The following is a 27202-nucleotide window of genomic DNA, read 5'->3' as shown; positions in this document are numbered from 1 at the left end:
CAAATGATATCTCCTTCCCAAGAGTGGAAGGGGAGGAGTCAGGTGCCCTTAGGGGCAGTTTCTTGGTGCTGCAGGGAGAGAAGGAGAAGATAGTATTAGCAGCAGCCCCTCCTGGTCTGGTGGGTCATTACATACATTAACAGAGCCTATGAGGAGATCTACAGATGCACATGTGTGGCAGGAACAACCAATGTAAAACTCAATAGTCAATCTCTATGACAAAGAGATTTCCCAACAGGTAAAATTTTACAGAGTTTATAGCCCATTTTTTTGCTAAAGCCTCTTTATCTCTTTATCTTGTTTCCCTAGGGAACAGTGTTTGGCTAATACAGGCAATAGAGTGTCTATTCTCTCTCACCCTGTGACAAAACAGTGCCCAGTCCTTCACCTGACACTTCAGTTTATAAACAGAAGGGTAAATTAAAATCAGGACATCTAAAAACAAAGTCATTACAAATTGCACTTTGCAATTTAACAAAGGCTTGTTCACATTCCTCTGTCCATTCATTGTATTTTGTTCGGTGCCTTCTTGTACAGGACATTTGTGGGCAGGATGGTATATCTGAAAACAGGGGAATGAACCAACTTTACCATTCTACAAGCACATGGAAAGAGCAGACCTGCCTCTTTGTGGTTTGGCCGCTTATATGCCTGAAAAGCGGCAACTTGTCTACCTGGGGCTTGATGATTTCTCCTCCAATGGTATACCCAAGTATTGGACTTCTGTTCTCACTAATACACATCTTTTGGTTTATTACCAGTTCATCTAGCTTTAGCCTGTCTAAAACATCTGACAGTTGAGACAAATGGTTAGACCAAGATTCACTATATATCATTATATCATCAATATAGGCGTAAGCATATCCCCCTGTCCGTCTTAGCACAATGTCCATTAACCTCTGAAACTGGCGGCTGCACCATGCAGTTCAAAGGGCATCACATTAAAATGAAATTATCTATCAGTGGGTTTAAATGCCGTGAGTGGCCTTGAGGAAGATAACAATGGTACTTGCCAATATCCTTTACCGAGTTCCAAAGTAGTTAAAAATAGGCTGGTCCATGATGTTCAATGATTTCATCTACCCTGCGGTATAGGGTAGGGGTCAAATAATGATATTGTGTTCAGTTTAAAATAATGTAGGTAGAAACAAATTTGTCCATTCTTTTTTGGTATCAGTACTACAGGGCAACACCACTCACTTGAGGATGGTTCTACAATTCCCAGTCGGAGAATGGACTGCAACTCCTCCTTTAGCGTATCCTGTAGACGTGCTGGCACTCTACTGCATGTCTGATGAAAGGGACCTGGATAGGTAAGACAGACATTGTATTCAATGAAGTTAGTCCTACCAGGTGTTTCACTGAACAGTTGCTCCGGTATGATGTGTTTTAATTGTTCCTGTTATTCTGCAGGGAGATGATCCAACATTAGTATGCCAATGTTAGTTTCAGTCAATGTCAGAAACTGCTTGATAATTCCTCTTCGTCTTCAATCCAATGGCTGAAACCCAGTATTTGCTTTTTCATTCTATTTCTTCAGCAGGTAGACATGGAAAATCTGTCTCTTATGACAAGGTATATCTGGCATATACAGTAAATCTCATAATTTATAGGTCCTTTCTGTAGCACAATCTCATTTGGGCCTCGTGACATTGTCAAAAAACTATTACTGGAGGTAGGGAAAAGGTAATAAAATTTTCTGTCTGGGTTGGTATGATCGGTCATATCACTGCTTTTGTTTTTGATGTGCTTGGGCCATGTTTTCTTTAATGAAAAAGACATTGAGGTACTGTAAATTTGTCTCTAACCTTCAAAACATAGTTTAAAATGTACATTTCTTCGTTAGAACTGCCATTCTCTCATCCCTCTTTTAATATAGCCAGGCAGACCTTGCACATTGCTTCTGTATATCAATTAAATAGGTAAGGATCCTGTACAAGTCTTTGGAACTTCTCTATGCAAACAGAAGGTAAGGCAGACACTGGTCCTAATCAGCCCCAGTGTCTGACCTGAACTTTTTAACCATTTGCTTCAGTATTGCATTGAAGTGTTCTTACAGGCAATCGATCTGTGGGTGATAAGAGGTGGTTCTCAAAACCTCTATATGTATGTACCTATAGACCCATTTAATAATTATAATAATAATAATAACAATATTAATAATAATAATTCATTTTATTTATATAGTATCCTTTCCCATGCTCAAGACACTTCACAGAATCACAGAATCTCAGAGAGAACAGCAGGGTAAATGTAACATCTGTATAGAACGCTAATACAAGATATAAAAAGAATTAAATAAAAGACAACAAACCAGAGTAAAATGCATAATTCAATACTGGAAGAAAAACCTGAACAAATAATTTGTGATATAACACACACACTATTTCTCCTCAGCATCTGAATATAGAGGTAAACTGAAAGAAGGGGCAGAATATTAGGTTAAAACCTTTCAGAAACAGATGGGATTTAAGTTGTTTTTTAAAAGAATGAATTAAGTCAGCTGATATAATTAATTTTGGGAGGTCATTCCAAAGTCATGGCTATAGAGGTAAAGGCCCTGTCGCTCTCAAAGTGCAGGTAAGTGTAGGGGATCAATAACATTGCCAGAATCAAAGAACCTTAAAGGACACACAGGAGTATAGTGATGAGAAGGTCACCGATGCAGTCTGGTGCAAGGCCATTTAAAGCTTTGCAGGTTAATAACTGAATTTTATATTCAATCCTGTAAGACACAGCGAGCCAGTGAAGGTGAAGCAGGATGGGTATTATGTGCTCACTGTTGCTGCTTCGTGTAAGGATTCTTGAAGCAAAGTTTTGAATCAACTGGAGCTATGATATAAGATTAGAAGAAGCTCCTGCCGATAGGGAGTTACAATAATCAATGCAGGATGGACAAGTTTCTCAGCATTAGAAAAGAAGTGGAATGAGCAAACACAGGATATGTTATGGAGGTGGAAGTACGATTAATATAATATAATATAATGTGATTTATATTGGAGGAATAAGAAAAGAAGGAATCAAAAATGACACCAAGATTCCTTGTTTTAGAAGAAGACAAGACATTACATTGTCAAAAATGAATGAAAATGAGCTCATTTTCTTAAGTTGTACTTTAGTGCCAATTTGCAAAAGTCTAGCTTTGATGCAATTTAATTTTAAACAGTCAGGATTAATTTCACTGAGACATTGAAATACAGCTGAGTATCATCTGCATATCGGGGATTAATACAGTGTGCTAAATACCAAAAAATAAAAATGATAACCCATTGGAATTTCCATTCGCAGCCCAGTGATGGTGGTGACATGACCTGCGATGTAAATATTTTGGATGCCACACAATACCAGTGTCTTTTAGGATATTCCAGTCTTGCTCTGGACAAACTGTTTAATATACAGGAGTTTACCACAAGAGTATTTCACCATACTATAAAGCCAATGCTTATCTGACACTTAAGCATCAGGCAACAGAGGGCAATCAAAAGAAAGTTTTGTCAGTGAACCACAAAGAGATTTGCATCAGTTGTCCCTGAGGCTGCAAACTCAGTCAAGGCAAAGTTCATAAAAATAAATCCAAATTCAATACAAATCAATTGCATCCATAAACTATACATACAGTAAGAGAAAGTGAAAGACCTGCAAAAAGTACAAAGTTAATGCAAATTATAATGAAAAGTGTTGTCAACAGAGAGGAGTAGCAGCAACATGCATGTGCAAGCATTCCCTCCCCATTCATTTGTTTCAGTGTTGCATTTAAGCATCCTTATAGGCCGTCAATCTGTGAGCGATAATGGATGGTTCTCAAACCCTCTATTCCTATCAACCTATAGACCCCTTTGATCAACTCCACTTTAAATTTAGCCCAACAACCTGTGATCATTTCCTACACCAATGCCCACTCCTGCTGATTGCTGGAGAATCTATAATGCCTATGGCCATTCTGCTGAAGGAGTAATCTATCATTGCCAATAGTATTAGTGGAGCTCTATCTCAGTTTTTACTGGCCCTACTAACTGACATTCTGGATTGTTCTTACAATGATTTGCTACATCTTTGAACCAACTTCGCCAAAAAAATGTTTGGCAACCCATTCACTTGTTTTAGATTGCCCTAGGTGACCTGCCCATGGTATATTTCATCCAATCTGTAAAACATTGTTCAAAAGTCCAGGTCTTCACATTGGGCTCCAGCACCTGTACCAATTGCTCAAGGACAATATAATCAATTATTTCCTCTGTGTTTTTTTTGTTGTGGGTTAAGCCACCAATCACACTAATATTTTAGGCATGCATGTAGCTCCAGTGAGGTTTCGCCACCATTCCACTGAGCCACTCTGAATAAGAGTGTATAACTCTCTGGGCTAATCCAAATTTGCTCAGTATGACTTACTTGAGCAAGCCATAGTTCAACAACTCACTCTGATTTGGGCCAGAAGAAATCTACAGCAATTCGCTCAAATGTGGCAAATGTGTGATACAGTTCTATGTCTTCCTCTTCATCGAATTAGGAAGCTCTCGACTGTCCACTTGCCTTGGTATGCATGCTGCGACACCACATGAATTGTGGTCCACCATCCCTGTAACAGTCAGACTTTCACTCCAAGACAAGAAACTCCTCTAACCTTATAACGCTGTATGCACTTCTTCATATCCATGTTATACTTCTATCTGTAGCAAGTGCTGAGAGGAACTGCTGGAGCAACTCTCCTGCGATGGGGCCCGACATCTCTGGGGACTGTGACTATGCGCTTGCAGCTTCCACTGTACTATGGATTGTTGTCACTGATGTCTTGGGTGCTATCACTGCAAGGTATCCCAGTCGATCCCATTTCTGACAACAATACATCACAGACCACCAGCATGAGCAGGTGTTTTGCTATTAGTTGGGACCAACTGGGATGAAAGGTGACCAAATAAATAGTATTTGAGATGGCAGTCATTATAAAAAGGTAGACGATATTTTTACAACAATCTTTTAAAAGCAGTTTTGATGTTGACATTTTCAACGGAAGAGTTTGAAAAAAAAAATATAAAAAAATACTATTTACAAAAATTGACACTGAAAAAAAAATCCCATACAAAAATAATACGGCTCTTGAACTAATTAAAACAATGCTCAGTCCAAGGATAGATAGGTTCAGGTCAGGTTGGGGAGCATGTATTGGCACAAAGCATTGCCACGCCCACCACACAACGAAACTGATGCTCCCTCACAATGCACAACCAGTCAAACCAGTGGTACCTAAGGATTCTCTGAAGAGACACAGTACCAAAGGAGACCAGTCTTTGTCTCAGATCATTGGATAGCATCCATGTCTAGCAACCATACAGCAAAAGCACCAGGACTCAAAAGATTTGGACCTTTATCTTTTTGCAAAGACATTGGGAGGGCCACGCACCACTTTCCAGAGACCTCATGACCCCCCATGCTCTCCCAATTCATCTACTGTCTTCATAGGAAGAGTCACCGGAGACATGAATGTCACTGCTGAGATGAATAAAACTCTTGATAAAGTCAACACTCTCTCCGCAGACAGACACACTGTTGATGGCTGTGCCCAAGAGGTCATTAAAGACCTGGATCTTGTTTTTTTTTTCAGGACACTTGCAAGTCCAGTCACTCAGACACTTTGCTCAGTCTCTCCAGAGCCCTGATCAGAGTCTCCATTGACTCCACAAAGCTCACAAATTCATTGGCAATGTCAAGATCAGTGAATCTTTCTTCACCAACAGATGCCCCACAGCCGCTAGTCCATGCAAGCACTAAACAGAGTAGGCGCAAGAACACACCCCTGACGAACCCCAGAATCAACTGGGAAAAACACTGAGGTTCTGCCTCCACTCTGCACAGCATTTACAGTACCAGTATACAGGCTGGCCAAGTTATCCAGCAACTTCAGGGGTACCCAACAAAGTCTCAGGATGTACCACAGGGCAGCTCGATCAACTTAGTTGAATGCCTTACGAAAATCAACAAAGGCTGCAAAGAAACTCTGCCGATATTCGCGTTTGCGCTCCATGAGAACCCTCAGTACCAGGATGCGGTCAATGGTAGACTTCTTAGGCGTAAAACCAGACTGCTCCAGACTCAGGTAGGTGAGCAAGTGATCACAGATCCTATTGAGGATGACACTAGCAAGAACCTTTCCCAGCACTGAGAACAGTGTTATCCCCCTGTAGGGGGAGTTGCCGCAATCCAGGTGATCACTCTTCCTTTTCCGGACAGGGACAACAAGTCCCATTTTCCAGTCAATTGAGATGATGCCCATCTCCAAAATGGAAGCAAAGATTTCTTGCTATGCAAGGAGGACACAGCCTTACCACCAGCCTGGATAAGTTCACCCCAGATACCACAGATCCCTGCAGCCTTCCTTACCCTCAGCTGGTACACCACCTGTGCAATCTCAGTGATACTGGGTGATTCACAGGTAATTGGAGGATTAGCCCCAAGAATTGTGGACCCAGAGATGTCCAATGTCCTAGCCGGAGGATCAGCTTTAAACAGCTGCTCAAAGTAGCCAGCCCAGCAGATGAAAATTGCAGCATCATCCGTAAGGACCATTTCCTCAAGTGTCCTTACTGCGACACTCAGAACAGAGTTGAACAGATTTGGATGTGCATAATGCTTCGATTCCTTAATAAGCAGGACGTGGGTCACTAGACCATAGATGGTGTGTCATCCTGCCCTCGGAGTCCTTGCAGCCGTCCTTCTCAGTTCCCAGTATAGACCGGAGTTACCATTAAGCCATGCACTGCAACTCCTCTCGATGATATCCAGCGTGCCATGTGAGATAAAATAGCTCCTTCTGGAAACACTAGCAATAGATAGGAAAGCATAGACAACAGCCTGAAAATAACCACAAAAAGATGGCTCTGTGTCAGCCACAAACAAACACAGCTCCGCAGAAGCTCTGAAAATCAAGAACTTATACCAGGTAAATAGAGGTTTAATAAGCTCCTATGAGGCAGCAGCACACTGAGTCACCCAGCCCCTCTCCAGCTATAGTCATTACTATATAACTGCACTCAACTCTCTCTTTTTCTCTCCCCTCCACTACTCTCCACTACAGGACAACTTCCCAAGCCTTATAAAGGGAGCACTATTTCCCCCACAGCCTACCCCAACATCAGGTGAAACTAACTATGGGGTTGCAGTGGGAGTTTCCATGTGAAAGTGCAAGAGGTACTGTAGCACAAGCATAGCATCAAGTCCTTTAGCAAACACGTTCTCAAGTCAAAACAGTGAATCAAAGACTTCATATTCTGTGTTGCTGAAATTGTTTAAATTATTTAGGACTTCCTCAACCATATGTTTTCTTGTTTTTTAAGAAGAACACATTTCCGTAGTAAAAACTACAAATCTCATTTCATATCAATCAAAAAATGTACATGCAGTGTCACAGAAGTCTGGGTGCGTGCAGGCAGGCAGGCAGGCAGGCAGGCAGGCAGGCAGGCAGGCAGGCAGGCAGGCAGACAGACAGACAGACAGACAGACAGACAGACAGACAGACAGACAGACAGACAGACAGACAGACAGACAGACAGATAGATAGATAGATAGATAGATAGATAGATAGATAGATAGATACTTTATTAATCCCAGGGGGAAATTCACATACTCCAGAAGCAAAAAATATTATATTGATACATTGGGTGTATCAATGTTTAAAAATGCGTAAAGATGGGTTGAGACTTAAGCAGTATATTTCTTGTCTTTTATGCATGGCTGTTACATGTAGTACAATTGACCAATCATCGACATCATCATTGAAAAGGTTTGAAACTCAGTTATCCAATAGTAATGACACTTTCACTGTATATGGCGTAACATATGTAGGATGTTTGATACCAGCAGATTCACTTAGCTCTGATGCTCTGCTCGAATTGAGAAATATGTGTGCAAATCGCATTTTTTACTAATGAAAGAGAGCAGAAAGCATGAAAACATATTTTTTATTTATGGTATCTAAAAAAACATTATTGCTTTTGATTGAGTTATTGGTTTATTGCAACATACACACAAACTTTAAAATAAGACTGTGTCCCACCGGTGGGATACCTCAACATAAGTGATTAAAGGGCACCTACTGTGGGTGATTGCCATATTCCCTCAGAGGTTAGCAGCTGAAGAAGGATACCTCCAATAGACAGCAGCATGATGAGTGGGCATCTGCTTGGTGTTTGGCACAGCTGTAGACCAGGTCTGAAAATAACCATTCTTGGTCTACTTGTGCTGAGCTAGTAAATCTCTTTGCTTGAAGCATCTGTCCAAATACAGATATGTCTGTGAATGTGGCATGCAATAAAGCACATATATGTAACGCTTACACAAAAAAAACAGTTACCAGTAACCACAATGTTGGTGCACCAAATAACGAACATAGGCATTTCTATGATAATATACTGGAGGTATAGCATTAACAGGAACTGTTGTAAATGTCTGCAATATTCTCATACAGTCAGGGCCTAAGAAAGAACATTTTTTCAATAGAAAGTAGCAGGGTGAGCAGGCACCTGCTTTAGTGATTGGTGAATAGCTTAAGTCTGAAGACAACCATTTTGTCAGCTAGTGCTGAGCTAGTAAGTCTCTTTGATTGAGACAGTTGTCCACGTGCATATTAAGGCTGTACATGTGGGGTGGTAAAAGGCAGTTATACTGAAGTACACATAAGGTTACATGTTACAAAAAATGAATGGGCTTTGTGTTTTGCTGTAGTATCAAGAGAATTATCGAGATATTATCAAGAATTTGAAAATTTCACTGATATTGGCAACAAATACAAAATTTCTGGGATCGTGACATCCATAGGAAGGATTAGTGGCTTATGTTTTTTCAAAAATAATGTCTGTCTTTGCAAATTATACATCAAATATACGGCAATAAAGAAGCTAAATTATACTGCAAAAACACAATAAACATTATAGAGCAAATGACACAGAGATTACTTTGTAGTAACAACAGATCTAACTGCTAAAATCAGTGCAAAATTCAGGAAATCCTACTATACGCTTAAGCACTGGCAAAGGGGTGTGTTCACTTCTCTTTTTTACAGCATGTAACCCAGAAATTTAAAATAGCTTTATTTTGTCAATCCAAAATATCAGTAGGTATAATGACTAAATGAGCTTCACAAACAGCCTGTTTTAAAAATGACTAGCTAACCATATTTACAGATTATTAAGGAGTTCAGAATTAGGGATGTTCTGAGGCCGATACTGATCACCGATACTTGATTGTCTGATTTTGATACCAATTCAGATTTCTTTTCTTTACCCCTTTAAAAAATTTCTGCACCAATCTCCTACATTACCAAACAAATAGAAGTTTTATGTCCTATATTAAAGTGTATTTTTATAATTAAACTATAGACCACAGGTGTTAACTGATCATTTTTAATTAACAAAATAAAATTCTGTAGGCTTATTGTTCAGTGACCATAAAACACTAAAATAAATAAAATTTCCTTAAAATACATACAAAAATATTTATCCATAATACATATGGCATAAAAGAAAATAAAATACTTCTCATAGTTACAAACTGTCATACTGTTTATTTTTTCTGTGCTGTACTTCTCTGAAACAAGGCTTAATTAAAAACAGTACTTTTCATTCTCTAACAAAACAAAAATATTTATATATATATATATATATATATATATATATATATATATATATATATATATATATATATATATATATATATATTCTCACACAATTAATTGATATTGGCAATTAAATGCCGCTTAAATGTAAATATACATCCACTTACAGTTGTGCTTGAAAGTTTGTGAACCCTTTAGAATTTTCTATATTTCTGCATAAATATGACCTAAAACATCATCAGATTTTCACTCAAATCCTAAAAGTAGGTAAAGAGAAACCAGTTAAACAAATGAGACAAAAATATTATACTTGGTCATTTATTTATTGAGGAAAATGATCGAATATTACATATTTGTGAGTGGCAAAAGTATGTGAACCTCTAGGATTAGAAGTTAGTTTGAAGGTGAAATTAGAGTCAGGTGTTTTCAATCAATGGGATGACAATCAGGTGTGAGTGGGCACCCTGTGTTATTTAAAGAACAGGGATCTATCAAAGTCTGCTTTTCACAGCACATGTTTGTGGAAGTGTATCATGGCATGAACAAATGAGATTTCTGAGGACCTCAGAAAAAGAATTGTTGATGCTCATCAGGCTGGAAAAGGTTACAAAACCATCTCTAAAGAGTTTGGATTCCACCAAATCACAGTCAGACAGATTGTGTACAAATGGAGGAAATTCAAGACCATTGTTACCCTCCCCAGGGGTGGTCGACCAACAAAGATCACTCCAAGAGCAAGGCATGTAATAGCCGGCGAGGTCATAAAGGACCCCAGGGAAACTTCTAAGCAACTGAAGGCCTCTCTCACATTGGTTAATGTTCATGTTCATGAGTCCACTATCAGGAGAACACTGAACAACAATGGTGTGCATGGCAGGGTTGCAAAGAGAAAGCCACTGCTCTCCAAAAAAAACATTGCTGCTCGTCTGCAGTTTGCTAAAGATCACATGGACAAACCAGAAGGCTATTGGAAGAATGTTTTGTGGATGGAAGAGACCAAAATAGAACTTTTTGGTTTGAATGAAAAGCATTATGTTTGAAGAAAGGAAAACTCTGCATTCCAGCATAAGAACCTTATCTCATCTGTGAAACATGGTGGTGGTAGTATCATGGTTTGGGCCTGTTTTGCTGCATCTGGGCCAAGACGGCTTGCCTTCATTGATGGAACAATGAATTCTGAATTATATCAGAGAATTCTAAAGGAAAATGTCAGGACGTCTGTCCATGAACTGAATCTCAAGAGAAGGTGGGTAATGCAGCAAGACAATGACCCTAAGCACACAAGTCGTTCTACTAAATAATGGTTAAAGATGAATAAAAATGTTTTGGAATGGCCAAGTCAAAGTCCTGACCTTAATCCAATCGAAATGTTGTGGAAGGACCTGAAGTGAGCAGTTAATGTGAGGAAACCTACCAACATCCCAGAGTTGAAGCTGTTCTGTATGGAGGAATGGGCTAAAATTCCTCCAAGCCGGTGTGCAGGACTGATCAACAGTTACCGGAAACGTTTAATTGCAGTTATTGCTGCAAAGGGGGGTCACACCAGATACTGAAAGCAAAGGTTCACCTACTTTTGCCACTCACAAATATGTAATATTCGATCATTTTCCTCAATAAATAAATGACCAAGTATAATATTTTTGTCTCATTTGTTTAACTGGTTTCTCTTTATCTACTTTTAGGACTTGAGTGAAAATCTGATGATGTTTTAGGTCATATTTATGCAGAAATATAGAAAATTCTAAAGGATTCACAAACTTTCAAGCACAACTGTATATGTTTTAATAATCTTAAATCTTTAGTTGCACTAAAGCTTTTTGCTTTTAAAATATACATTTACTATAATTATACAGACGTGTTTTTTCTTCAGTGTATCAATTAGACAGTTGTAGTTCTTGAGGTGTAATTATAAAATATCAATTACCATTTTAATTAATTAGTACTTATAGTTCTTGAGGTGCAATTATAAAATATGAGTTACCATTTTAATTATGTAGTATTTGTTTCTTGTCAAAACTTAGGCTATGTGACACACACAACAAATAATAACCACAGTACGAATCTTTAAAAAAGGCTTCTGTTGTTTACTAAGCAGTAATTTCATAGTCGTCTTTATTTTTTCTTTATCCAATTAAAAGTGTAAGCTGCTGCATTTTAAGCAAGAACTCTGTCCAAACTCAAGCGGTGTCCAGTATAATTTAAAGGACAAAATAAAGGTCAGAATTCCTTAAAGTAGCTTTTCTTGCTATTTGTCTAGTTGCACAGGGCAACCCTGATAAGTTTGTTTATTACTCCTCTTTCTGACAGAACAAGCTTCCACTTGCTGCTCTTTGTTTACACTGCAGGAGGTTTCATGCAAAGGCTCAACTACCGTGATACTTTGCCTCAAAAGGAGCACTACAACTAAGTAAAGCTTAGAAAAGCAGAGGCATAAAATATTGCTTTTTGTGATCTGCATTTTTACCAATCAAGTCTTTTTTTAAGTGAAAATCAGCCAACTTAGATCGATCTTAGCATCCCTACTCAGAATCTGTTTGACTTCCCATAGGTGGTCTAGTGAACCATTTGGCAGTTTCTTGACTAGGAGAATTTTTATGTACTGAATCTTTCTTTCTTTCTTTCTTTCTTTCTTTCTTTCTTTCTTTCTTTCTTTCTTTCTTTCTTTCTTTCTTTCTTTCTTTCTTTCTCATCTAGTCAAAACTGCATAGACTTTTTCAAACCAGAGGATCTCAATAAGCTTAGATGCATTTTTAGCTTGGCAAATATCAAGTTTTTAATTGGTCATTTCACCATGCAAAATACTACTTTACAAAGAAAAAAGTGATATAGTTCTCAAAAGCACCTATTGGAAGACAAAAAAGTTAAGAAGTAAGCCACTGAACATATCTAGAGTTTAATAGCTGGCATTGGGGCATTTTTCAGTAACTGAAAAGCAGATTAACATTTTCACTTGCCTCTTAATAGTATGCACTAGGAGCTTGTAACAGAACATCATAAGAGGAACTTGGCTATAATTCCTTGATATAAAACCCTCTGCAACAATACCTCTCTTTGCCTTCACTTAACTATAATAGAAATATGCAGCCAGAAAATTTAAAAAAATAGTTTCCATTGAATATTTCGATATTCTATACATTTTACAATTTTTATTATTAAAGATTCTCAGAATCATCAAATATGTGAGGAAATGTAGGGAACACTTTGCTTAAATTATTTGCAGAGAAACACAACTGTAATTGTACTTGAACAGAAACCCTAATGACTGTAGCCTAGAAAGGCTAGCTTCTAGATGTCTAATAAGAAAAATACATTTTTCCTCATATAATAAAATGTTTACAGGATAACAACATTGCAACTGTTATTTGCTTTACTTGTTTATTATGTAATTATTTCTTTTTGCAATATGAGTATGAGACACTAAGAGATTAAAGGTTTGCTGTTTATGTTCATGATGACCCTTCATCTCTGAAGCAAAACTCTTCCCACATGACCTTAGCAACATAATCTCTAATGACGTGGCTCCCATTGTTCACATAATACACCTTCTGTCACAGATTAACTGAATCTAAATTAAGGTCAAAGTGCAAAAGTACTTGGACAGACCTTAAAATATTTTAAATAGCTCAACTGTTTTTAAATGAGAATGGCTCCATATATTAATGCATGTTTATGTTCTCCCTTCTCTCAAAGCACTTTCCACAAAGAAAGCACATACCTCCAATATAATCAAGGCTTCTCCTTCCTACCAGGTTTACTTTATTTTGCTCTGAGAAGACTCAACGAGAATAAAACCTAGACATGCTAATAAACAAAAAATAATAACAAAAAAAAAACTCAAATCACAAAAACCTTGCCAGTCAATCAATTAGAGTATATAATTTATTATGTGTGTATCAAACATGTATTTATATAATATGCATGGTCCATAAAATTCAGCTATGTAAGACTAATACGAATTTACTGCTATCTAAGGAGAGCTGTTTAAGGACAAGCCTATTGCAACCACTGCAACAGCTAAGATACTGACACAGATATATAACAGAATATTGAGTACTGGCAACAATAAACTATACAATACCACTATGACTAATAGCGTAGTTGTTGCTCTTCATTAGAGAATGTATATTCTGTAAAGTGAGAATGTAACGCTTTTTTTCTTTAACCCTGCAAATAATACGATACATTTTGGTAGGAATTATTTTAACAAACTACTAAAATGCCCATCGAGAAATGACAAGCTGAAACAAAATTCAATAAAAAATTAAATTTATTTAGTTTTTACATAAAATAAATTTGGTTACATGGATGTGGACACTTTCATGCTTCCTACCTCTCACAAGTGGCTAGTTGTGTCTTGGTAGAACAATGTCTTCTGGTGTCTGACTGGTAACTTGTGACCAGCACAGTGACCTTAATCTTTAAGAATTTTTAAAACTATGGTTTTTCTTATTTTTTACTGTTTCATTTCTTCATCTTAGCTAGCACATTACTCTTATTATCTGAACTTTGGCCTTCCCAGATAATGGACTGGGAAGTCCAACTGCACTCATTTCTAATGACCCTAATCATCAGGCACAATAGGTATTCCTCTAAGTTCAGCCTTTAGCTTTGAAGCTTTTCTTTTAAAATCCTATGAAAATAAAACCCCTTAATCTGCACCAAAAGAGTGAGGCATGCAGGAGGACATTATCTTAATGTGATCGCTCTTCAGGAACAATGAAGACACTGGAGACACATTAACTTTGATACTATTAAGTGTTAATCCAAAATTCCAAAATTAATATCAATAACAAATCTTTACAGGACTAAACACAGTTGACATGTGACTTGTGATTAACTGAATAGAGGTGACGTTCATACAGAAGACTACAGAAATAAATACTTAACGTTATACAGTGAACAGAAACTCATCTGACACGTCTAAATTAAACTGAAGTGCAATCAGCAGAGCTTGCCATCTTCCACAGAACCATCTCAATGAAACATCCATGTGAAGTAGTGCTTAATTTTCATGTACTCTTCTAGTTATAAGTTAATAAACATTTTGCTCACAAAGCCGCATTTGGCAAACAAGCCACTTATCACATAATTATCCTGCATGTGGCTGAGACACACTATGATGATTTTTTCCCCGGAAAATATTCTTCCTGCCCAATGAAAAACCCACGTGGTGTTTACTATTAGTTCTGGTTCACTTGAAACACAACTGAACTAACAGGAGAGCAAAACAAATCAACTAATCATCTCCTGATCTGGCACAAAGCAAATGGACTATAAGTGTAAAAACACCTTTAAATTAGCCAACATATGCCTAAAAAGAGAGGAGATATTCAGTGTCACTGCTTCCACAACACACATGAGCTATATTATTGCCACTTTTACCCCATTATGGAATTAGTTCAGACTTGTGCATGCTTTCCTCGACAGTCTCAATATATGAATGGAGGCTTTGCATTCATTCTCTGATTGTAATGAGCACTATACAGATGTCCATCAGTCCAAGTATCCTTTGATTTTCTAACCAGCTCATGTCACGGAGTGAGGAGGGGGACCTCACACGTATCCAAAGCTATGCATATCGGACTGTGGGACAAGGGAGGATCAGCAATGCTAACAATGGGTGTAGCAAGAAAATATTAAGACAAGAATTGAAAGTGGCTATTTGGCTTTGTTATACCAGTGACAAGGGGGCTCCGCCCCCTGCTCGCTTCGCTCGCCTACCCCCGGCGTTTTGAACCCGTGCCCGCTGGGCAGCCGTAGTTTCAGACACGCGTTGTAGGAGCTTGCGTTGTTTTGAACTCGTGCTTGCCCTGCTTCTGCGGTTTGAGACGCGCGTTGTAGGCGTATATCCGTCAGTTGAGCTCGTTCGGTTTGAACCCGTGCATGCTTTGCCTCCGCAGTTTCAGACGGTGGATAGGAAGTAAAGAACGTATTGTATGGTAAATCACAAAGATTTATTGGAATATCTCTTCATATACAATATTTGTAGTAAAGATGGTTTGTTGTCCTTGAATGAGTTCTCCTTGGTATTGGAGTATTTACTTTAATGTCACATGAATGCCGAACTCATGAGAAGGCTACATAAAGTTGTCCATGTCCAAATACGTGCTCAGAGAGGTATATGCCAACTTTATCCATGGTCTGTGCTTGGGATTTGTTGATTGTCATGGCAAATGCAGGTTTACTGGGAAATTGGCGTCGCCCAAGTGTAAATGGCAATTCAAGGGCAGAACTTGTAAGGTCAATTCTAGGAATTAAAACAGTATTGTCAGTATGTGATCCTGTAAGCATTTTTGCTTCAATAACATTGTTTGTCATGGTGTTGATGACTAAACGTGTACCGTTGCATAAACCCTGTTTAGTATTAAGGTTTCTTAATAGCATGACAATTGTTCCGATTTTAAGGTTAAGATTGTGTTGTGGTAATCAGGTTGGGTTAATAGTGTTCAGATATTGTAAGGGGCAATTAACATGTTCAATCTCGTCTTCAGAATCAATTTTGTCAGTACTTAGAAAGAGGCGGCTTTCTCCAGGAAGTAATGCAATGACTTGGTTATTTATGTGATCAACATCAATATTCTTTGGACATAATATAGCCCGTCGCATTAACAGTGGTATCTAGTCTATTGTTTTGGAGGCGTGAGCGCAACTCCATTAGTTCTTCCTTGTTTAGCGTTAGTAATATGGATAATGAATTGCACTTACTGTTAATACGTAGCGTTTTCTGTGGTTGAATTGTTAATAATGTATGATTGTAATGTGATGATTCACTTATGCTGTATAGTCTTCACGTGTGAGGATGATGAACCTTTAATACGGAGTGTGCGTTTATTCTTATTACCAATCAGGTGTTGTGCCTGTGTCTTGTGTGGTTGCACTGTTAATATTGTATCACTGTAATGTGATTCAAATATGTTGTGGAGTCTGTATTTGTGAGGTTTCTGTACTATATCGTGTTTTTGCTTGCGGGTTATTAGAGGTGCGTGGATAATGCATGTGTAGTGTGTTTGCGTACTATCTGGCGCTTTCCGTACTCCAATTGATTTGTGACCCTTTCTGGACTCCATAGTCTGTCCCGTTTTACTGTGGGGTGGTGTATCATGTCGGGTTTGATTTGTGAACCTTTCTTGACTCCGTATTCTGTCCTGTTCTACTCTGGGGTGGGGCGCTGACTCCTGATGTTTGTGTGATTGTATCACTGTAATGTGATTCAAATAAGTTGTGGAGTCCGTATTTGTTGGGTTTCTGTACTATATCGTGTTTTTGCTTGCGGGTCATTAGAGGTGCGTGGATCAAGCTGTGTAGTGTGTTTGCGTACTATCTTGTGCTTTCCGTACTCCAATTGATTTGTGACCCTTTCTGGACTCCGTAGTCTGTCCCGTTTTACTCTGGGGTGGCGTATTATGTCGGGTTTGATTTGTGAACCTTTCTCGACTCCGTATTCTGTCCCGTTTTACTCTGGGGTTGGGCGCTGACTCCTGTTGTTTGTGTGGTTATGTCGTTCGTAGTCTCCATGGACTCTGTAGTCTGTGGGGGGGTTTGTGTGGCACACCAAGCAGCACATTATTCCTAACTTCACTCAGCAGTAGTGCCACGCACAATATGGCGGTGACGCCTACACCCTGACTACGCATTAGTGCCAATCACAATATGGCGGCAACACTTGCGCCTTCCATATTATGTCGGGTTTTACCATGCTGTGTAGGCGCCTTTGCCTTTCGTACTTTCCCGCGCCTTCCAACGCGCGATGTAGGCGCCTGCACCTTCCGGGTCTGCCTCCGCTGTGTGGTGTGGACGTTTAACTGTCGTTGTTTCCGCCTTTATATTCTGTCCCTTGCTGTGCATGTGTTTCGTGCCTAGGTTTTTTTGAAGCTGTTGCATTCCAGTTTTCATCATCTGTAACCTGCTCTCTATGTGTTTGGCCCCGTTCTTTAACCTGTTTATGACGTTTTACTTTGTTTCCTACTCTGTCTTTTATTTCTGACCTCCCTTTATCCTGCTTGGGGCATGTCAGACGGTTCGTAGTCTCTCCCGTTTTGCTGTGGGGCAGGGGGGGGCTTTGTGTGGCGCCTGCGCACGTTCGTAGTCTCTCCCGTTTCACTCTGGGGAGGGGGGCTTTGTGTGGCGCCTGCGCACTATGTCTCCTGCGTCCACGGGCAGGTCCCTGCGTCCATATCCGGTTTACCATTCTCGTTTAGTAATATGGATAACACAAGTTGCTCTGTTTATTAATACCAAAATAAAATGTATTTAGTGTTGCAATGCTTCAAAGAACAAGGGACATCTTCATGTTAACAGCAATGTATAACAGCTCATAATTAGGACAAGGAAAACAGAATACTTCCTTGCTAAATAAGAAACTGCAAACACTGAATTTGTGTAATTCATTTGGTTTTTGGAGGTAAACTACTGTTTATGAGTATAACCCCTAAATAAATGTACACTCGATATATTTAAATGGTATATTAAAGAATGTAATGCTACCTCATAGCTCCAAATTTTTTGAATACATGTAACAACAGCCCAAGTAATTTTCTATTTCCAGATTTGTACACAGGCATAAACAATAACAAAGTCTGATCATATTATGTAAGAAACTATGAAACAGCAAAATAAAAGCTATTTAACAGGAGTTCTAAAATAAAGGATTAATGTAAAACTGTCACAGTCAGCTTTAAAGTTGGGACAAATGTACGAAAAGGTGGGACAGATTTGGAAAATTAAAACACCACAAATTTCTGACATTTGAAATTTGAAATCATTTTTTTCATTGAATATTATTCTTTAGTGATATTTTTTTAACCAGCCATTGATGGGAAATATAAAATGTTACAGACTTAAAGTGGCTCACCAACAAAACAGACATCAAAAGCATGTTGTTACAAAAACAGCTTTAACCTCCTTAGCATCATGTTTACCCCAGGAAAAACGAGTCAAAAACGTTGCATTTTTTTTTCAACAACATGCTATTATGTGTAACAGAAAAATGTTAGCATATATTCGTTAGAAAAGGTATGTCTAGTGTCCACTGTTGTATTGATGCAGATCCATATTACTAAACGAGAATGGTAAACCGGATATGGACGCAGGGACCTGCCCATGGACGCAGGCGCCACACAAAGCCCCCCTCCACTAACAGAAATAAGAAATGAGGCAACGCGCCCATAGCACACAAAAAAGAGGAGTCAGACCCACGCCCCCTAATGAAACGGGACAGACTACGGAGTCCACAAAGGGTCACCCATCAAGCCCGACATTACCGCTCAAAAACGAAAGAACAACCGCAAGCAAACACCCGACATCATACAGAAACCCCACAAATACGGACAAAACAACATATTTGAATCACATTATCCCCACCCCACAATGAAACGGGACATACTACGGAGTCCACAAAGGTTCACAAATCAAGCCCGAGATGGTACGGAAAAAGAGGAGTCACCCCCCCGCACCAGAGTAAAACGGGACAGACTACGGAGTCCACAAAGGGTCACACATCAACCCGGAGATATTACGGAAAGTGAATTGTGGTACGGAAAACGTCAGACACTACGATAGGAGCATTCGCCTACAATGTGCATCTGAAATCAACGTACACACTACACAGCATAATCCACGCACTTCTAAAAAACTGCACGCGGACACCCGACGTCATACATAAACAACAAGAAACTGGACTACACTACATATTGGAATCACATTACAGTGATGCAATATTAACAGGACAACCACGGATAACACAGGCACAACACCTGATGGGTAATAATAAGAAGAAACGAACGCTCCGTATTAAGCATACGTCATCTGAATACGTACAAACTATACAGCATAGGTGAATCTCATTACAGTGATGCACTATTAACCGTTCAACCACAGAAAACGCTCCCTATTAACAGTAAGTGCGATCATCCTTATTACTTACCCATATTACTAACGATAAAGAACAGACAAGTCATGAATTCATGATCACAGGTGCAAAACGATACGGCTCGAGTAACGGGACCACAAAGACGAGCCCGCATGAAAAAAAACAATAAACGTAGGCGCCTATAACGCGCTTCTGAAACCGCGGAAGAAAAACTGTCTCGGCTCCAAAAATGAAAAGCTCAACTAACACAGGTACAGAAACGAGCCCAAATGGACAGATACAATGAACGTAGACGGATGCAGCACGCATCTCAAACTGCGGAAGCGAAGCAGGCACGGGTTCAAAAGAAAAGAGCTCGAGTGACAGACATACAAAAACGGGACCTACGGGAAAAAATCAATGAACGCAGACGTCTACAACGCGCGTCTGAAATGCCGGAAAACAAGCAGGCACGGCTCCAAAAAGAGACAGCTCGACTGACCGGGATACAAAAACGGGCCCGGCTCCATAAAAACAATGAACGCCGGCGACTACAACATGCTTCCCACACAACACAAGCAAAGCAGTTACAGCTCCAAAACAACATATCCCAAATACTGGACATACAACAACGCGCCTCTCAAACGGCACAGGCAAAAGATAAACATCAAAGACAGTAACGACAAACACCTGCTAAACAATTCCGCCAATTGGCTGACAACGCGTTCTATAATGAGTCCACTGTTAATGAAAATTCATTGGAATTAATGAATGTCATTTGCAATCATTGTCATTCACTTAACTTCCCTGAAGAAACAACTGGCAATACAACTAATGAGTTTACACGTTGTTGTCAAAAGGGTCAAGTTAGACTGCCTCCTTTACATGAATATCCTGAATATCTACGGAAGCTTCTAACTAACGATGTACCTGAAAGTAAACACTTTATGAACTGCATTAGATCCTACAATGGTTCATTTGCTTTTGCATCTACCAGAGTGAATATCAGGCCACCAGCTGGCAATGGCCCATACTGCTTTCGCGTATGTGGACAAATATTACATCGCATTGGAACAGTGCACCCTGAAACAAATCACGAACGCAAATTTGCAGAAACATGCATCTTAGATCCAGATGACACAATCTATCAACGGGTGAACCTTCCTGAAAACAAACAATGCACGGAGCTTATAATGAGAAACGTCGCTAAGGTCATAAACAATCACCCATTAGCTAAGTCTATAAAAATGCTACATGAGGTTGAAAGAGAGGCCAATACAAAAGCAACCTACGGCTGCCCGGCGGGCACGAGTTCAAAACGCCGGGGGTAGGCGAGCGAAGCGAGCAGGGGGCAGAGCCCCCTTGTTTAGTACAATTGGCAAAGTAGAAGCTTTTTCTTTGCACATTTTTCTTATATTTTTTTCTGATATTTGCACAAGAGAGATAATTATGTCAGTGCCTGTACTGCATGATCAACGCATGCGTTGTGGTATAGCCTACTACGTCATACGGCTTTAAGAGTTCCACATTTCCCCTGACATGAACATTAATGGTAACCACATTGTGAACAGTGCTTAGGTGGCTAACATTGTGCTTGTCCTTGAACTCAATCACAATTATTTTGCCTTTTTGTCAAGCATCTATTGTCACACCACACTGAAGCTTTTGCAACCAAATTCACCGTGCATACACCGGCAGTTTGGTCATGCTGTGCGGTATCATATATCATGCACTCTTTATAAACGTCTGATTATCAATTCACATCGTCGTCACTATTGATGGTGGTTCAGTTTCAGCTCATTCTAAAACTGCATTTACAGCTTTTCGTTTGCTGTTGTGTTTTTTTTTTTTAGTTGGAAGCTGTGCCTCACTCATAAATATTGATGTAGGCTGGCAAAACACAGACATATTCATGATTTATTTGCAGTATTATGTTATTTTATCCACTAGATGGCAGCAGAGTACCGTCCCAAGCATTTTTCTGGGTTAAAAATTGTCACACGTCAGCAGTAAACCACAATTGTATAGAATTGTGAGCCCGAGTCATGCTCGGGGGTTAACACCTAGGAGGTTAAACAGTTTGGGAAACTTAATTAATACTTAATTATATTGGAATTCACTAATTCAACGGCGGCACGGTGGCGCAGTGGTAGCGCTGCTGCCTTGCAGTAAGGAGACCTGGGTTCGCTTCCTGGATCCTCCCTGCATGGAATTTGCATGTTGTCCCCCCGTGTCTGCATGGGTTTCCTCCAGGTGCTCCGGTTTCCTCCCACAGTCCAAAGACATGCAGATAATGTGCATTGCCGATCCTAAATTGTGCTTAGTGTGTGGGTGTGTGTGTGTGTGTGTGTGTGTGTGCCCTGCGGTGGACTAGGGTTAATTTAAAGAGAGCAGAATGACAGACAACCCTGTCTACAGATACACATTGTTTTGAAAAAACTCATTACAAACTTCAAAAGACTTTGTTGGACAGTTATCTTATCCAGAGATCTTGACAATACATTGTTCTTTTCTCTCTTGTTAAATTAACCCTAGCCTGAATGAATCTATTAATTTTTTACATTTAAAATTTCTCATTTAAAGATTTACCAATGTTGTTTCTTGTCCTAAAGTGTGTATATAAACATAGGGAACTCCAGTCTCTATATTACATCTTGTGTGAAGAAGGGGCCTGAGTTGCCTCGAAAGCTTGCATATTGTAATCTTTTTAGTTAGCCAATAAAAGGTGTCATTTTGCTTGGCTTTTCTCTACATTCATAATGGCTAACACGGTACAACACCCTAGTACTAGGGTTTTATGAGAGAGAGAAGTTGGGAGCATGCACTGCGTTCGAATAGAACAGCACAAGGTTTTTTTTACAGTGGCTGGAGTGCCAATCCTGCTACCATCCCCCAAGTTCTTATGGCCTTGTCAATATTAGATGCCATTTTCCATGACTGTCATTAGGGTTGTGTTTCAAGGTTATTGGTCTCCGGGGTCATGACCTCAAGATCATTAGTACAACAGGATTAAAGGTCAGCATTTGCAGTAAGCTTTATCTGATCTGTATGTAAATCCTTTAAACACAAAAAGAAACACTCTTTGCTATTGATATTTGTGTCCTGTTCTTGACTTTGACTCTTGCCTTTCGTTTGGGTTTCAGTTGCTTTTTTCATATTTTTTTTGTTTTGTTTACCTTTTGCATACATCTCCCAATTCATCCCAAAAAATTACTTATCTGTTTCCTGTTAAGCTAGGATAGATTATTCCTCTACTGTTGTATTACTACCGTAATAAAGGAGCAGCAAAGGGCTGAATAACAGCAAGTAAAACATTTTACATTTTTAAAAAAGTACAGTGGAACCTCAGTTTGCGAGCATAATTCATTCCGGAAACGTACTTGTAGTCCAAAGCACTCGTATATCAAAGTGAATTTCCCCATAAGAAATAATGGAAACTCAGATGATTCGTTCCACAACCCAAAACTATTCATATAAAAATGATTAATACAAAATATAAAGTAAAATTACATAAAACAAATTAACCTGCACTTTACCTTTGAAAAGAATCATGGCTGGTGTGAGTGAGTTTCTAAACTCTTGTGGGATTGCACCCAACGGGACGACACGCGGAAGAGCGTCCCAAAGCAATCGCAGTCTCCCAGCGCTGTAGCAGTGTGCCGTATAAGTGAATCTGAAAAGATCGCGGACATGCTATAAGCGCCTGCCGTCGATGGGTGATACAAGGAACAAGGAACATTATAAATGCGCAGGGCACAGTACTACTTGGCCACGGCCCTGCCTGACTGCTGTGTCTGTGTATAGGAGAGTGGCAGATCCCGCTACAATAAATAACCGCGCTGTTCCTGTTTCAAGCTGAATAAAGCTGGTGCTGCTAAAGTACTGAGGCTCAGCTTCGTGTTTTGGGGTGCAAGACGGGGACTCGCATGTCACAGCACACACGTGCACACACACACACACACACAGTCACAATGCTGTAATAAACAGTATACGCTCGTACGGATGTTGACTATATGAGTGAGGCACACCGACTCAGATGGAGAATAGGAGACGATTGCCCACAATCCCGCAGCGAGAGAGAAAGAGAAGAACCCTCAGCTCAGTTGTGATCACATGATGCTCAGCAGACAAAGCGTATACATACTACTCGTATTGCAAGACCTTGCTCATTTATCAAGTCAAAATTTATTACAAATTTTAGCTCGTCTTGCAAAACACTCATAAAACCTTTGTTTACACCAATATCAGCTACATAAAACACAAAAAGCTAGTGGTTTAGCAGTTTCTCCACAAAAAAACAGGATTTTACAGTATATAACCAAGAAATTCTATGATGCACAACTCTGGAATAAATTTTCTTTTGTGCCCCAAACTGTCAGCTATCATGGTACCAAGTTTAGATGTCATATTCCATAGAGCATTGTAAAGTTGTACTGTTTGGCATAAGGTATCCCCTTATATGGAAAGATAGCATCCCTTTTTGGAAACATTTAGTTTGTTGCACCTAAACAATCTCACAAATCTAACATTGCAGTTGCACTTATATTTAATTATTTTTGAGAAAAAATATACAGTTACAAACACTTCATATCACTCTGCAGCAACAAGTAAACAATTTGTAACTAAACCTTTGCTTTCAAAATTATTATTCATGCCAGTCCTTGGAACAATTTCATTTATCAACATACACTGAGGAAGCTTACATTTTGTACACTAGATTGGGTTTTTTGTGCAGCAATAAACCCATCTTTTCTGGCCTTCTGCCACAATTGCCCCACAGAGGGTTCAGTACATTATTTTATTATGTTTTCTTGTTGTTGCTGTTTTTTTCTTGCACTTCATGTCTAGAATAAATTAAGTACATACATATATTTTCACACAAGCTTCTTCCAGTGTTGGATTATGGGGTTGGGGACAATGTCATTGCTGGTAGCGCTGGACACAGGACAGGAAACAGGCAACACTAAACACAGAGCTAGTCATTCAGACCCATACACCTAAACCAGGGTTGCAAGAAGCTGTCAACACCTTGTGAGCATATGAGACTCATCAAGTTTGAGACGCATAAGTATTGCATAACAATTAGTTATCGGTATGTTAATAAACATTGACGGTTTTAACTATAAGTTAAAAATGAAAGTGTACTGGCCAGAAAATTAACAGGGAGAATGGGCAGCTGATAGCCTCCAGGAATGGTAATTGAACCCATGATGCTTGAACTGTAAAAGTGCATACCACAATGCTTCAAAGTCACACTAAGCAGTACCTACAAATCAAGAGTAGTCTTGAATCCTTCATCAAATGTCACTTTTAAATAAAGTCAAAACCTTCTTCAGAATCTGACTCAAGCTTGGTGTATAACAATGCTCAACAGTGCATAATAATGAGAGGTTACATAGGCATTATATTTTTTGCTGTTCATAGTTAACTATACATTATTTGAATTCTCTGAATCTCAGCTATCCAATGGTAATGAGCCTAGTGGTATGTGGCTCAATGTAGGAGGGATATATAATAATAGCAGACTAATGCTGCTGTGATCCACTGCTCGCCTAGGCGTTTATGTATGCTAATGTCATTTTTCAATAAAGAAAGAACAGACAACATGGAAACTTGAGTTAACTGAAGGAAGACCCCTTTGGCTATGGAAAAATACCATTATTGCTTTTGCTTCACTTGAGGATTTATTGCATCATATACAAACAACTTTGAAATATAGTGTGAATAAGTGGTTAAATGATAGTTGTGTAAAATTACTTGACAGATATATCAGTATTTTAAAGCTGTTCTTACTGTTAGTTTTCATATATTTTATATTGTATTTTAGAAAAAAGGCACAATAAGAAAGAAAGAAAGAAAGAAAGAAAGAAAGAAAGAAAGAAAGAAAGAAAGAAAGAAAGAAAGAAAGAAAGAAAGAAAGAAAGAAAGAAAGAAAGAAAGAAAGAAAGAAAGAACTTTAATAAAAAGCCATTAAACGGGATTTCTGTTTTTGCTGTGGTAATGGAACAAGCATAGTAAAATTTCACTGGTATTGGTTTTGAATAGAAAAATTTTGGTATCATGAAATCCTTGTAAATGATATTACAGACATTGAAGAAATGTAGTCTTCCCAGAAAATAGGGGTCTGCTCTTCCCATTCTTATATACTGTAGTTTCTCTGTGTTAATTGTTGATGCTATAAAAAATACCACGATTTCAGTTAGTTTTTTTCTTTCATTTTAGCTGTCTGTTTTCTTGAACTTCTTAATCCAGTATAAGGTTGCAGGGGGCAAAACCTCCATTCCTTTACAGCCCATGCCTACACCCACCAATTTTCTCTCCCAACAAACTATTTTAATTGAAATGAAGTTTCATACATTTTTACAAATACCATCATTTACAACACCAACGTGAAAAATGCAGGTGCAAATACCCCTTTAATTTTCTACATACTACAATCACTCTTAAACATCCTTAACTTGATTCAATATTGTGGTGGGTTTTAGAGCCTATCCTTGACTTACCAGGCATAAAATATAAAACAGCCTTGCATAGGAAACCAGTACATCATATGACTTACTCACACACATATCCAGTCACAACTGGAACAATTTTGTATCACCAACTAACCTAAGCTGCACTTTCTTGAGGATGAGAGAAAAAGACAACACAGACAGGGAAACATTCAAACTCCACATAAGCAATGAACGGATATAGGATTAAAACCCAGGACACTAAATCTGTGAGGCACCAACACTAACAAATAATGTTCCATGTGTAACTAATTTGCATTATAATTAAAAAGAATTTTCTTAATAATAATAAATAATAATACATTTTATTTATATAGCACCTTTCCCATGCTCAAGGCACTTCACAGAGTTTAAGATAGAGCGGCAGGGTATACCGTATATAGCATTGTACAAAGCAGATAAATAAATAAAGAAGATTAAGACAGTAAATTCAGAGAAAAAAGCCTAACAGACAACATAATTGATGGTCTAGCACACACACATAGGTTACATGAGCATCTTGACATAAAGGTAAATTGAGAGAAGGGTAGTAAAGTCAAGTAGAGCTAAAAGCCTTCCTGAACAGATGAGTTTGAGTTGTTTTTTAAAAGAATTCATGGAGTCAGCTGACCTAATTAATTTCGGTAGGTCATTCCAGAGTCTGGGCACTATACAGCTGAAGGCCTTGTCACCAATGGAGCGTAGATTAGTGTGGGGCACAACAAGATTGCCAGAATTAGAGCACCTTAGTGGGAGGACAGGCACATAGTGATGGAGAAGGTCACTGATGTAGTTTGGCGCAAGGTCGTTTAAGGCTTTGTAGGATATTAGTAGGATTTTATATTCGATTCTGTAAGACACAGGGAGCCAGTGAAGGCGGAGCAGGATGGGTATGATGTGCTCGCTGCTGCTGATCCATGTAAGGACTCTTGCAGCCACGTTTTGAATAAGCTGGAGCTGAGATATAAGATTAGAAGGGGCACCTGCCAGCAGCGAGTTACAATAATCGATGCAGGATGTGATAAAAGCATGGATAAGTTTCTCAGCATTAGAAAAGGAGAGGAAGGAGTGAACACAGGATATGTTACGGAGGTAAAAGTAAGAAAGTTTCTTAATGTGGTTTATGTGGGCAGAATAAGAAAGGGAGGAATCAAAAATGACACCAAGATTCTTTGCAGTAAAGGCAGGTCTGATGAGATCACCGCCAAGATGGACTGGGAAGAAGCTCATTTTATTAAGTTGCACTTTAGTTCCAATTTG

At 38.9% G+C, this 27202-nt stretch overlaps 1 protein-coding gene across 3 annotated transcripts in view; it reads right to left on the bottom strand.

Annotated features, from left to right (window-relative positions):
• LOC114646733 (nuclear receptor ROR-alpha A-like) overlaps positions 1–27202 on the bottom strand; it is a 344553-nt gene that overhangs the window by 230346 nt on the left and 87005 nt on the right. Inside the window, exon 2 of one of the 3 annotated variants that reach the window (XM_028795052.2) lies at positions 1201–1305. The exons of the other annotated variants lie outside the window; for them this stretch is intronic. Coding sequence (XP_028650885.1) covers positions 1201–1305 — 105 coding nt within the window. The remainder of the gene's footprint in view (positions 1–1200; positions 1306–27202) is intronic. 3 annotated transcript variants of the gene reach the window in all.

The sequence above is a fragment of the Erpetoichthys calabaricus genome, chromosome 2 (assembly GCF_900747795.2).
Source record: "Erpetoichthys calabaricus chromosome 2, fErpCal1.3, whole genome shotgun sequence".
Classification (NCBI taxonomy): Eukaryota; Metazoa; Chordata; class Cladistia; order Polypteriformes; family Polypteridae; genus Erpetoichthys; species Erpetoichthys calabaricus.
Note: the sequence above shows the minus strand (reverse complement) of the source record. Positions and strands in the feature narration are given on the sequence as shown.